At 38.4% G+C, this 13,028-nt stretch overlaps 1 protein-coding gene across 7 annotated transcripts in view; it reads left to right on the top strand.

The window, feature by feature from the left end:
* WAC (WW domain containing adaptor with coiled-coil) overlaps positions 1-13,028 on the top strand; it is an 81,708-nt gene that overhangs the window by 38,221 nt on the left and 30,459 nt on the right. For all 7 annotated transcript variants that reach the window (XM_018057211.1, XM_018057214.1, XM_018057213.1 and 4 more), the window contains exons 4-6: positions 7,657-7,763; positions 12,009-12,124; positions 12,688-12,800. In XM_018057211.1, the coding sequence (XP_017912700.1) occupies positions 7,657-7,763; positions 12,009-12,124; positions 12,688-12,800 (336 nt within the window). The remainder of the gene's footprint in view (positions 1-7,656; positions 7,764-12,008; positions 12,125-12,687; positions 12,801-13,028) is intronic.

Here is a 13,028-nt window from a genome sequence, read left to right as displayed (position 1 = left end):
GTTGTGGCATGTGGGCTTTCTAGTTGTGACGTGCGGATTCAGTAGTTGCTTAGTTGCCTGACCAGGGATGGAACTCTCGTCTTCATTGGAGACCTGGACCACTAGGGGAGTCTGAAATCCCCTTATGTTTAAGTATCTGTGGTCTCTGATTCTAACTGATGAGAGAAGGACACTTGGAATAAAGTGTGGTCTGGATACTATTAATATATGTGTGCATGCTCAGTATGCCTGACTGTCCTGTGACCCCATGGACTGTAGCCTGCTGGGCTGCTCTGTCCATGGAATTTCTGAGAAGGGAATACTGGAGTGGGTTGCCATTCTTCTCCTCCAGGGGATCTTCCTAACCCAGGGATCAAAGCCACGTCTCATGTCTCCGGCATTGGCAGGCGGGTTCTTTACTACTAGTGCCACCTGGGAAGCCCTGGTCTGGATCCTGGCCACCAAAACCATCTTGGCAGAGAAAGTGCCTGTAAAAAATTCAGATCTTAAGATCCCATCTCATAGAGTGTGAATCACTGTGAAATTAACTTTGAATTCTACATTTTTTACTAGATTAACATTTGAGGTCCACTGCTGAACCTTATTCAGTCATGCACATTATCTGCTTGTATTAGTTTGAATAGCAGTTTGGGGTGGTGGATGTACTTAAGATCTTCATTTATTATAGGTGTACCTTACATATGCTTCCCAGTTTCTTGGAGAAAGCATTAAGACTTAATTTCTAAGTTTGAGGATGTCGTAGGGAATTCTAGTGGTTATCTTGTTCTGAATAAGGACACAATGCCAAATTTTGCCCCTGAATAGACTGGAAACTTATTTCATCTTTAGAAAAGCTAATTGCATTTCCTAGCCTTGTTTGTTTGTATAGAATTGTATGTACTTCCCACTTTCCATTTAATATCCAAGTTCCCTTTTCTAAATGAGAGGGCAGTCTAATTGCTTAATGCCCATTTCTTGCTGAGTCAGATGAGTTTCGCTACATTTTTGGTCCCATTTCCCATGGTACTGTTAGGACTTCATCTTTCTCAGACTGTAGGTTATAGCCGTCTTACTCTTAAGATCTAGCTTCTGAAGTTTAGAGGTTGACAAGTAGGAGGGGTTATTCTGCCCTTTTAAATAGTGAAGATTCTGTCAGGAAGAAGGGCAGCATCTTGCACTGTTAACATGAACTGTCTATCATTTGCCTGGTCCAGGAGTTGGCAGACTTTTTCTTAAAGGGCTGGATAGTAAAAATTCTAGTCTCAAGGTCCACACAGTCATTGCCACAGTTAAGAGAATAAAAGTAACTGTAGATAATACTTAAATGGCTGGCTGCACCTGTGTTCTGAAAGTCTTGAATACTTTTCATCAGACTTTAATTTCTTAAAGTTGGTTTAAATTTGTGTTACTTAAAACAGTTTCATCCCACTTAGTCACAAATTCCGCTTTTCTCGAGGTAATTTCTTTTTCGTTAAAGTGGAGAGCCTTTTTCTTGCTAATGTAAAGAAAGCATAAAGGTCATCAGACATGTAAACAGCTATTGCTTCCATTACTTTGTTGAGCCAAGCAGCATCTATGAGACAGTCTCTCACCAGCATGCATATATATATATATATGTATGTATGTATGTATGTCTCTGAATTTAGCACTGAAAGTCTGAGTTCAAGTTTTATGTGTGGCTGTATTTTTCTTTGGATATGTTAACATCCACAGGTCATTTATTCTTTGTCTCGGCTTTAGACTATGCATTATACTGCTATTACCAAAATAAACGCTTTTCTTATCCTGAAACATACAAATCCCATCATGGAATGGGATATAAAAATTTATGGGAGTTTTAAAGATGAAGTATTGAGTTTTCAAAGAAACACTGTTTGTAGCACTCCTTAGGTATGGCTGTGGAAAATCATAACCATAATCATTGTTCTGATCTTGCTTTTCTGCCTGCTTGATACTTCAGTTTGGAAAGAACTATATGGAGAAATTAAAAGTCTCAATGGGATGCTCACCCCACCCCCTCCCAACTCCAAATACTTTGGAAGATAATACAAACTGTAGCTTTTGTAATAGTTAATCTTCCCTGCCCTGAGTTCTTAAGTGCATCCTTCTGACCCTAATCTAGAGAGCCTGTTGCCTGCTTTATCATGCTTCCTGTACAACCTCTTACTTATTTTGGGTTCTATTTAAGAATTATCAGTTTATTCTTAGTCTTTCAGTAAAATATCTGTGTCTTAATCTTGCTTCTCACTTTTTTGGGGAGCCACGCCTTTCTGCTTATGGGGTCTTACTTCCCCAACCAAGGGTTGGAACCATGCCTTCAGCAGTGAAAGTGCAGAGTCCTAACTACTGGACCGCCAGGAAATTCCTCCTCACTTCTTTTTTTAAGTTGGTAGTTTTGCTAAGTGTTCTAGATGAATCTGTCTCATAGAATGTTCGTCCCTATCAAAAAGCTCCTGTTTCTGAAAATAGCTTTCCTCTTAAAGGCTGATTGAGTTTTTTCTCTGGATTCTATTAAAGTCTTAGACTAGTGTGTCTTGATGCTTATTGTTTTTAATTGTTATGTTGTGCCCTCTGAAAACACTTAACAGACCTAAAAGCTATCTAACATGTCATTTGTTCAGAGGTTAAGCACTTTAGTACTAATTACCACTTTTTTTTGAATTTTCATTGATATGAAGAATAACACTAAAGTGAATTCCTGTGTCTTAAACTCGAGAGATCAGTAGATCTCATTTCTAATATATATTAGGCTTATAGAGGACTCTGCCTATCATGTCTTTTACCCCATCTTCAGTGTGGCACCATTCTTTCATAAATTTACATCTTTAAAGAACATATGCAAATAAGTGTCAGGGCATCTAACCCAGGCTTCTTAAAGAACTACTCTGGGGATCGTTTCAGTTGGTAAGACTGGCCAGTCTTTCCTTCATTATTGCAACATATTTATGGGAATTTCCATGGGATTCTCAACTCATAGGGTATAAATGTGGTGTTCTCTAGGCCATATTACTAGTTCTCTTTCACTTGCATGCAACTGTAAAGCTGAGTTTTTAAAAATAGTTTTTAAGTTACACCTGAAAAGTACAAATTTTGGTGTAGATCTGAGATTTTCTTTTTAAAAGTCTTAATTTGGATTTTTTTTCTTTTTAACTGAATGTGTTGGGGTCCTCAGACCACCCCCCAGGCTTGGTGATTGTCTTAAGAGGAGTCACAGGACCTAACATTCATTACCACGGCTTTGTCTTAATAACTGCGAAAGAACAGAAAGTGACGTCGGCAAAGGGAAAAGGCATGTGGTGCAAAGTCTGGAGGACACGAGGTGCAGGCTTCTGAGAGTCTTGGCCCAGCAGAGAGACACAGCACACCCTTCATTCCTCCAGCAGTGGACTGTGACAACACTGGTGAAATGTTGTGGACTGTGGAAGCTTATTAGAGATTTGGTACCCAAGGTTTTTATTGGATTTGGATTCTTATGTAGGCATCTCTGCCTGATTTGAACCAGAAGTCTGGATTCCCAGTAGGAAAGCAGGTATTCAGCATAAACCATATCTTCTACAGAAAGGCTTAGGCACAGTGAACCACTCTTAACAGTTACTGTTGTGGAAACCCTGCTGAACAGTCATTGTGCTAGCCGAGGACCAACTGTGCAAGCTGACTTTTCTAAGAATGGCAACCTCAGGCTGGCATGTTAACGTCCCTGTACACGGAGCTTATCCTTGACTGATTGCTTCTTTCGATTGTGTTTAGTCTTAAAATGTTTATTGAAGAATTTGACTACTGTATTTTTTAAAAAGTTGAGGATGTTTTACAGAAATACATACTATCCAACAAGGTACATTTAAACAAGTAGATGAAGAAACCACTAGACATCTTAAGCAGTAGTCTTGTTTTGTTGGGAAATTTTCCTCTCTTGTACCCCTTCATTTTCCTAGGTACCTATCTTTTGTCATATCATTAGCTTTATTGGGTCTCTGAGTCTGCTTCTAGCTTCCCCAATAAGCTGTGTTCTAGCCAACGTTAAGTCTTGGTTATTCCCTTTCCTCTTGCCTTGCTGTTGCTCATTCTGAGCTCATAATGCTTGTTTTTTACGTTACTATGTGTGAGTTCCCTACCTGTCACCTTTCCAGTGGAACAGACTTCTTGCTCCACTTCTGACTTCTTAGATCTGCTGACCATTCCAGTTGAGTATGTGAAACCTTAGGTTGTCTTCTGTCCTAATCCACCTCTCTTACCCATTTGGAGGCATACCTTGGGGAGATTGCCATTTTGGTTCCAGATCATTTCAGTCAAGTGAATATTGCAATAAAGTGAGACACAAGTTTTTTTATTTCCGAGCGCATGTAAAAGTTTATGCTATACTATCGACTGTTAAGTGTGTAAGGCATTATATCTAAAAAAATGTACATACCTTAATTTAAGCTCCAGTACTTTGGCCACCTTATGGAAAGACCCGACTCATTGGAAAAGACCCTGATGCTGGGAAAGATTGAAGGGAAAAGGAGAAGGGGACAGCAGAGGATGAGATGGTTAGAGAGCATCACTGACTTTAGTGGACATGAATTTGCATAAACTCCATAAGATAGTAGGGATGGGGGAGCCTGGCATGCTGCAGTCCATGGAGTTGCAGAGTCAGACACACCTAAGCGACTGAACAACCACCTTAGTTTTAAAATAGTTTTATTACTAAAAAAAAAAAAAATGCCATTTTGTGAGCCTTCAGGAATCCTAATCTTAAGGTCTTGCCTCTATGTTGATGGCCCTAACAGATTGGGGTGGTGATTACTGAAGGCTGGGCGGGTTGTGGCAATTTCTTTAAGACAATGCAGTTTGCCGGCTTGGCTCTTTCTTTCACAGATGTTTCTCTAGCATGCAGTGCTGGTTGATAGCATTTTGTGTCTTTCAAAATTGGAGTCAGTGATTTCCAAGCCTGCTGTTGCTTTTATCAATCAAATTTTTGTAATATTCTAAATCCTTTGTCATTTCAAACAGTCTTCACAGCATCTTTACCAGCAATAGCTTCGCTCTTAAGAAACCTTTCTTGATTCATCCGTGGGAAGCAGCTCCGCATCCGTTCAGGCTTTATCATGAGAGGCAGCAGTTCAGCCTCCTCTTCAGCTCCACTTCTAGTTGTCTTGCTGTTTCCACCACATCTGCAGTTCCTTCCTCCACTGAAGTCTTGATAAGACTCAGAGTCACGTGTGAGGGTTGAAATGCGCTTCTTTCATACTCCTGTTAATGCTGATATTTTGACCTCTTAACCAGGCATGAATCATAAATGTTCTTGATGGCATCTAGAATGATGAATTCTTTCCAGAGGGTATTTAATTTACTTTACTTAGGTCAGACTCATGTCTATGGCAATTATGACTTTATGAAATGTATTTCTGAAAAAGAACAGAAAGTTGAAATGACTCCTTGATCCATGGGCTTGCACAATAGATGTTAGCAGGCCTGAAAACAACATGAATCTTGTATGTTTCCATCAAGCTCTTGGGTGACCAGGCACATTGTCAGTTAGCCCTAGTACTTTGAGAGGCGTCTTTTTTTCTTAACAATACATCTTAACAGTGGGCTGAAAACATGTTGTAAACAGATGTGCTGTCATCCAGGCTTTGTTCCATTTATAGGCAGAGAAGATTTAGCATAGTCCTTAAGGGCCCTGGGATTTTCAGGTGGTAACTGAGCGTTGGCTTCAACTTCAAGTCACCAGCTGCCTTAGTTCCTGAGAGAGTCAGCCTGTTCTTTTAAGCTTTGATGCCAGGCATTGACGTCTTCTCTCTGTGAAAGTAATAGAAGGCTGTTTCAATCTATGTTGAAAAATTTGTTGTTTAGTGTAGCCACCTTCGTGAATGTAAGATTTTAGCTTCATCTTCTGGTGACTTACTGCAATTTCTACATCAGCACTTGCAGCTTCACTTTGATGTTACAGAGGCAACTTCATTGCTTCAGCCTCAGGAACCAACTTCTTGGCTTCAGACTTTTTTCTGCAGTTTCCTCACCTCTCAGCCTTTATAGAATTAAAGAGAGTGTGTGCTCTGCACTAGGCTTTGGCTTAGGGGAATGTTGTGGCTGGTATGTATGATCTTCTCTCCATCTGAACTCAAACTTTATCGATATCAGTAGTAATGCTGTTGTGCTTTCTTCGTGTGTTCACCAGAGTAGCACTTTTAATTTTCCTGCAGGAACTTTCTTCCTGCATTCACATTGGCTAACTGTTTGGTGCAAGAGGCCCAATTTGCTTTCTGTCTTGGCTTTCAACCTGCCTTCCCCGGTAAGCTTAACCATGTCTAACTTTTCAGTTAAAGTGAGAGATATATGACTCTTCCTTTCACTTGAGCACATAGAGGCCATTGTAGGGTTATTAACTGGCCTAATTTCAATACCACTTGTCTCAGGGAAAATGACAGCCCGTGGAGAAGGGGAGACATGGGGGAGCAGTCAGAACACACACATTTATCATTTAGGCTTGCCATCTTGTGTGGGTGTCATTTGTGGTGTTTCAAAACAAATTCAATAGTAAATCAAAGATCACTCTCCACGGATTACTGTAACAAAGATAATCACAGTGAACAAGTTTGAAATGTTACGAGAATTACCAAAATGTGACTCAGAGACAAGAAGTGAACCAATGCTGTTGGAAAAATAGCACTGATAAGATTGACACAAACCTTCAATTTGTATGAAACTCAGTATCTGAAGTTCAGTAAAGCAAAACCCAATAAAACAAAGGTAGGCCTGTAGTTGTTCTTGTTGATTGAAATAGTTAATTTTTACTAAATTCTTCTCATAACCACCCTGATTCTGACTGCTAATTAATTTCCAGGACCACTGGACCATCTAAATTGCTCTTCCTGCTTCCAGGTTTTGTTCATTATCTTGTAGCCTCCATACCACTTGCTAGTTCATTTTCTGGGACAAGGAGTAGGTGGGAAGTTGAATTATGTTACCTTTATGATGAAAAATTCATGGAATGAAACTGAAATACTAGCACTTAGACTTTGGTAGTGGAGCTTTTGTATTACTAATCAAGTCTTGATTTTTAGATCTTGGCTTTTCTTAAGATAAAACTGGCATCCCTGATGGTCATGGTTCATAAAATTCATGAATTACTTTAAAGCAACTGGTCATGTTGTGAGGAGATATACTGTCATTTTCATCATCTTGAAAGCAAGCACCTTCCCTGAAACTTAACTTTTTGAAAACTTTATACTGTTTTAGTTAAAATTTGTCAAAACTTTAAAGAGCAAGTGTGGAAACTTAAAGAAGTTGGAAAGTAATTGCAAAAACTTAGTAGATAATTGAGGCTTCCCTGGTGGCTCAGATGGTAAAGAATCTGCCTGCAATACAGGAAACCCGGGTTTGATCCCTGGGTTGGGTAGATCCCCTGGGGAAGGGAATGGCAACCCAGCCCACTGTTCTTGCCTGGAGAATTCCATGGACAGTGGATAATTGGGTAATTGTCACTTTTGTTCTCTCATTAGTGGAAATTTTGGCCTTTTTAAAAAATGTATGTTGTGTCTTTAATACAACTTTAAATTTTTAAAAAAACTGCAGTTTGCTAGAAATGACAATTCAGGTTTGCAATGATGAATTAGTGATATATCTGTAGTATGACAGCCCAGTATAAACATCAGCTGTGACTTACTTAAAATTCTCTTTGCTTTTTATTTTTTAAAGGGACCAGTTACTCTCCCCAAGAAAATTCACACAACCACAGTGCTCTTCATAGTTCAAATTCACATTCTTCTAATCCAAGCAATAATCCAAGCAAAACTTCAGATGCAGTAAGTATATTAATGTTTGCAGTTTTGTTTTTGAATATGTTGCAAAATTTTAAAAAATCAAAGTTGATCTTAATGCGCCTGAACTAACGAGCTAGCTTTAATATTAAAACTGAGGATAGTCTGAATATGCCATCTTGATATTGTTTCATTAACATCCTTTTGTGGAGCAGAATTTACCGTTGTGATACTTGAGATACAAAGAACTTCAGATTGTGAAACTTGTGTCTTGACTTGAGCTTTTTTTTTTTTCATAAACTTCTGTTTTTAAAATCTATAAGTTGAGTATCTATTATATATTATATAGCCTACAAAGCATTAGTGATAATAGAGGTCTCGGTCCTGAAAGGCATGAAACCCAGTGAGAGACTGTACATTTTTCTAAAAATGAAGTAATTGTTAATGAAATAGTTTGAACTTTTTAAAGTTAGGATTCAAATGAAAGTTCTAATACATTCATGCAGAAATAAGATTTCAACTTTCCAAGCAGATGATAGATTTTTGATGTATAGAACAAAAGAAATACGGAGACTGACAATAGGTCGGTAAACCATTAGATCAGTGCATGTTAAGGTCCTGGGGGAGCCCTCAAGAGGGGACTGAGCCTGGATGAAGAGGCTGTGCTGGCCAACAGGCTGACTGTAACCCATGTAGTGGAAGAGATCTGGAATTTGTGTAGCATGGAAAGAAACAGCACCTACAAAAACATAGAAGTGTGAAAAAGCACTTTGGAGAACACAGGTTTTGCTGGTGTAGAGAATTGGTAGGAGCTCAGGTTACAGAGAGAATGGGGCCAGATCACACAGCGTTTTCTGCTTCCCAGGGATCGTGGACTGTATGTGAAGGCAGTGGATAGCTCCTCAAGGGCCTAGTCAGAGAATTGCTGTATTTGCACTTTACAAACCATCTGATACCAGTGTGGAAAATCCATTACAGGAAGGACAAAAGGACAACTAACTGAAAGGGCAGGGAAGTATTGGCTGAATCTTGCAGGCATTGGTTATTCAGGTGGTTATCGTACCTTAAGTGGTATTGAAAACTCTTGGGGTTTATTATTTTTTGTCTCTTGCTGAATCAGTGTGATTAGTACATTTACAGAGAAAATTGGGACATCAATGATTTTCATTAAAAAAAAACTTTGCTTAGTTTTAAGTATTAGGGTCTGTTCGTGAAAACAAATCATATTGGTTATTTTAGCACAGAGAATTTCAAACACACAAAACAAAAAGTAGCATAGATAGTGATTACCCCTGAGGACTGGAAACAAAAGGAAGAGGTTGGGGGTTATCAGAACCTAATTGCTCAGAGGAGGAGCCCGGCACAGTTCTCTGAGGGATATAATGAAAGTTTCTGATTCTGGATTGAGAGCTGGAAACTGGGATCCGCTGTGGCTGCTTTCTCCTGCCTTTCAGTCCTCTAATGTCTGGTATTGGCAGACTTAACAGAAAGCCAGCTGGCTAAATAGAATGTAATTTGCATTGTCCCAGCCTTAGCATCACAGAACATAGAAGGATGGTATTGAGATCCAGATAGCAGCTTGATAAACTTTCACAGGTGTTATCATCACACTGCTTCTGCTGAATCATTTTCACTAAGAAATATACTGAATATTTTACAATGAGTATCCATTTTTGTGAAAAATAGCCCCATTAATTTAACAGTCTAGCACTAACCTCATATTCCCTTCATCACTATTTAGATTTTGTGTTCATCTGCTGTTAGGACAGAGGCAGGCCATGTGGACATTGTTTTGGTGAAAAAAAAATTCTTTATTCAGGAAAAATGGTTTCTGATTATCTTGATTTTCAGGAAATAGATTGGGCTAATGAAATCAGCATAAATAATGGGTATCAGAAAGTTTGCAACATCCAGATTCTAAAGGGTGTCGGGATTTCATTATGTGAGTGACAACAGAACAGGGATTAAATGTCATGTGTTTTTAGAATCAAGGTTCCCCTTTCTGTAAATTTCAACTCTAGGTATATAATTAACCTTCAAGTGGTGGTCTTTTTCATCATAATGTACCCAGTGGGCATGACATTTTTTTACAAACCGAGTTTAATGTTACCTGAGAAGCTGGCTTTTGAACATTAGTAATCTGAAGGTTACTTTCCAACTATGTCTTAAAATCACTTCTGATAGACTTTTTTTGAGTAGTAAAGTAAAATATAAAATCACCATTCATTAATATTTTTGTAATGAAAGAGACGCACCGATGAATATTAGGTAGCCCAGGTTAAAAAAAACACATTATTTTAACGCAGGTTAAATAAAATATCTTACAATTATATTTGTCAGTCACACCTCAGTAAAGTGGAAAATAATACAATGGGAATAACATTTAACACCTGCTTTTGCATATCAGCATTTAAGTAATTTCCTTGTTTCTTTAAAAGATTCCTTCCTTAACCTGTTTTGGGGGATAGAAATAGGGTGGAGAAGATGAACTTAAATAGCTAGTATGTGATTGTAATGCTGTACCCTGGAGCACATTTTGTTAAGTAAGATATTAACTTGTGCTAACCTAGGATTTGATAGACCCATGCTCTTCGAGCTTCTGGTCTGTGAACTTTTAACTCACTGTCCTGCAGGTTGTGCCACAATGGAAATTAGTTGTCATTAAATACACTCTTTAGTTGAGCTATGGTATATAGTTGTTTTTTAAAGCAAGACCTTTGGCTTGGGAAGGTCTTGTGTTTATATATATTCTGATGCAAGCTCCTTGTCTCCTCCAGGACAGGTCACAGTTTGCATAACCATCACTTTTGAAGAGCACTCACTGGCTTAGGCCTCTCTGTTCTACTCTGATGTCCTCTGTCCGCCTTTAGACCGAACTAGTAATCCCATGTAATCACCTGCCCAGCAAACCAAATCTTGCAAATACATCCATAGAGGGCTTTGTTGGCATAATAATTTAGATCTAGGGGGTGGTAGATGGTAGAGAAGAACCCTTTTCAGTTTTGCCTTCTGGATTGGGTTCCTGCAGCCTGGTGAAGCCTTCTCCTGGCTAGAGGCGGGTGGGGTGTTGAGAATTAACTCTCCCCTGATCTCTAGAGGTTTGGAAGCACTGGGCTGATTACCAGCAGCTTCACAATTTTGAAATAGCCAGAGAGCAGAATCTGCAGTGTTTCTTCACCTATGCTCAAAATTGTTGTGACTTTTTCAAAATTGGTGTTGATTTAGTGGAAATAATAGGTACCCGGAAACCTGAGTTTTGATCTTTTCTTCTATCACTCATTAGTTTTGTGATGTATGGACACGTTCTCTTAGCTTGTTCCTATGTGCTAAATTCAAGCTGAATAGGCAGTGCATAAGAATTCATTTCCTGAAGTGTTCAAATTGTGTCCCTCTGCACAGTGGTGAACAAGAAAGAAGGATGAACTCCCAAAGTATAACTCTTGCTTCATTTTAATCTCAAAGCTGCTTGGTAAACAGTTATCAATAAATTCATGTAATACTAAGATTTCCCCCAGATTTCCTGGAGCTAGTGCAGGCAGTTAAACATTACATTGTTGAGATTAGTTCCATGAGCACTGGGCCTTTCAGGTAATTTTTAATTCCATGATAATTTTGCAGTGTCTATGAAATGACCAGCAAGAGACTGTATCTGAGAACTAAGACAGACCAATTTTAGTTCTGGGAAAGTGAGTGCTGTGCTGCTGATGCTGTATGTTGTGTGAGACAAGTTCAGTTAATACTTGACATGTCTTGTGGATTGTGAAGCTGGAGCACATTCGTAGCTTTTAATATCCTGTGTTTATACTGAAGCTTTCTTGTGTGTGCTTTTATCCTCCACTAAGTAACAGTGAATACAAGCAGGTTGTTCTCTGTTACACTGATTACTGTTGTGCCTTAAAGTGTTCAGAACTGATGTGCTCTCATGCCATCAAGCCAGTCAGTTGAGAGTGGATTCTCTGTGTGACTAGACTTCAGCCGTTAAAATTGTGGTGATGGGGGTTTTGTAATGCTTTTCTAAGGTTAGCATGATGTTAATTTCATGTCTTTCTTCTTGTACCCAGTAAAGATACTGAACTGTTTAATTTGATACTTTATGGAGTGGAGTGTTCCATTGTTACAGTTGAAGGTTTTCTTAGACTAAGAGCTCCTAAAGTGTACATGCAGATGATTCCATCTCAGATGAGGGCACCTTTGTCTAAGGTCTTTTCCCCATGTGTGCTTGTAAAACCATTTACAGTCTTGATATATCAAATGATTAAATTACATTAACATTTTCTAATTTTTTTTAAGCCTTATGATTCTGCAGATGACTGGTCTGAGCATATTAGCTCTTCTGGGAAAAAGTACTACTACAATTGTCGAACAGAAGTTTCACAATGGGAAAAACCAAAAGAGTGGCTTGAGAGGTATTTGTGCTTAATTGAACAGTATTTCTCATCCTTGATTCTACAGGCTAACATCTTAGGGCGCTAAACACTCTAAATTTAGGTTTCTTAGTGTGCTATTCATCACTTCTCTTCTTAATTAAAATGTTGACCATTGTCTGTGTTTTCCATAATTTTTCTTAAAAAACAAACCTAAAAACTAGGACAGATGAGCAGCTGTCCACAATGTCCTTGTAAACAGTATATTTAATTTTAAAACATATTGATCTACATTTACTCATCTTTTCTATAATTTGTATTAGAAATCTTCATCTTGTAGGACAGTGTTTCCTTCATGTAGACTGTAGAAATATTGTTACCATGTTGAGTTGTAGGGTTCATGGCATGTAAATAATCAGTGTAATGTTGCCGTCAGTGAAAAGCATTACTGTTGTTGCTGTGTCCCAGGTCCCACACCAGTTACATGACATCACTGCCTTGTTCTTTGATGTTCAGTGTACTGTTTCCTTAAGCATTTGACCAGAAGTGTTGTGTAGATTCATTGTATCTGTTAAAATTTTTATGGGTTTATCTTTTATTTTTAGAGAACAGAGACAAAAAGAAGCAAACAAGATGGCAGTTAATAGCTTCCCGAAAGATAGAGATTACAGAAGAGAGGTGATGCAAGCAACAGCCACTAGTGGGTTTGCCAGCGGAAGTAAGTATTAATTTTTTTCTTTGAACTAATGTAGTGTTTGATTCATTCCAGTAGTTTGTTTACTTTGCAGATATATATGCATCGCCACTTATAATGTGAAACAGTTAGAAACATAACAGGTTTTTTCTTTTATGCTGAATCTGTCCTTGTAACCTACATTATTTTGTTTCTTGAAAAGGGAAAGAGTATATAATAGAATAGTACACAGTAGAATGAATACACCTGTGT

This window comes from Capra hircus, chromosome 13 (genome assembly GCF_001704415.2).
Source record: "Capra hircus breed San Clemente chromosome 13, ASM170441v1, whole genome shotgun sequence".
Taxonomy (NCBI): domain Eukaryota; kingdom Metazoa; phylum Chordata; class Mammalia; order Artiodactyla; family Bovidae; genus Capra; species Capra hircus.
This window is presented reverse-complemented; position numbering and strand designations above follow the sequence as displayed.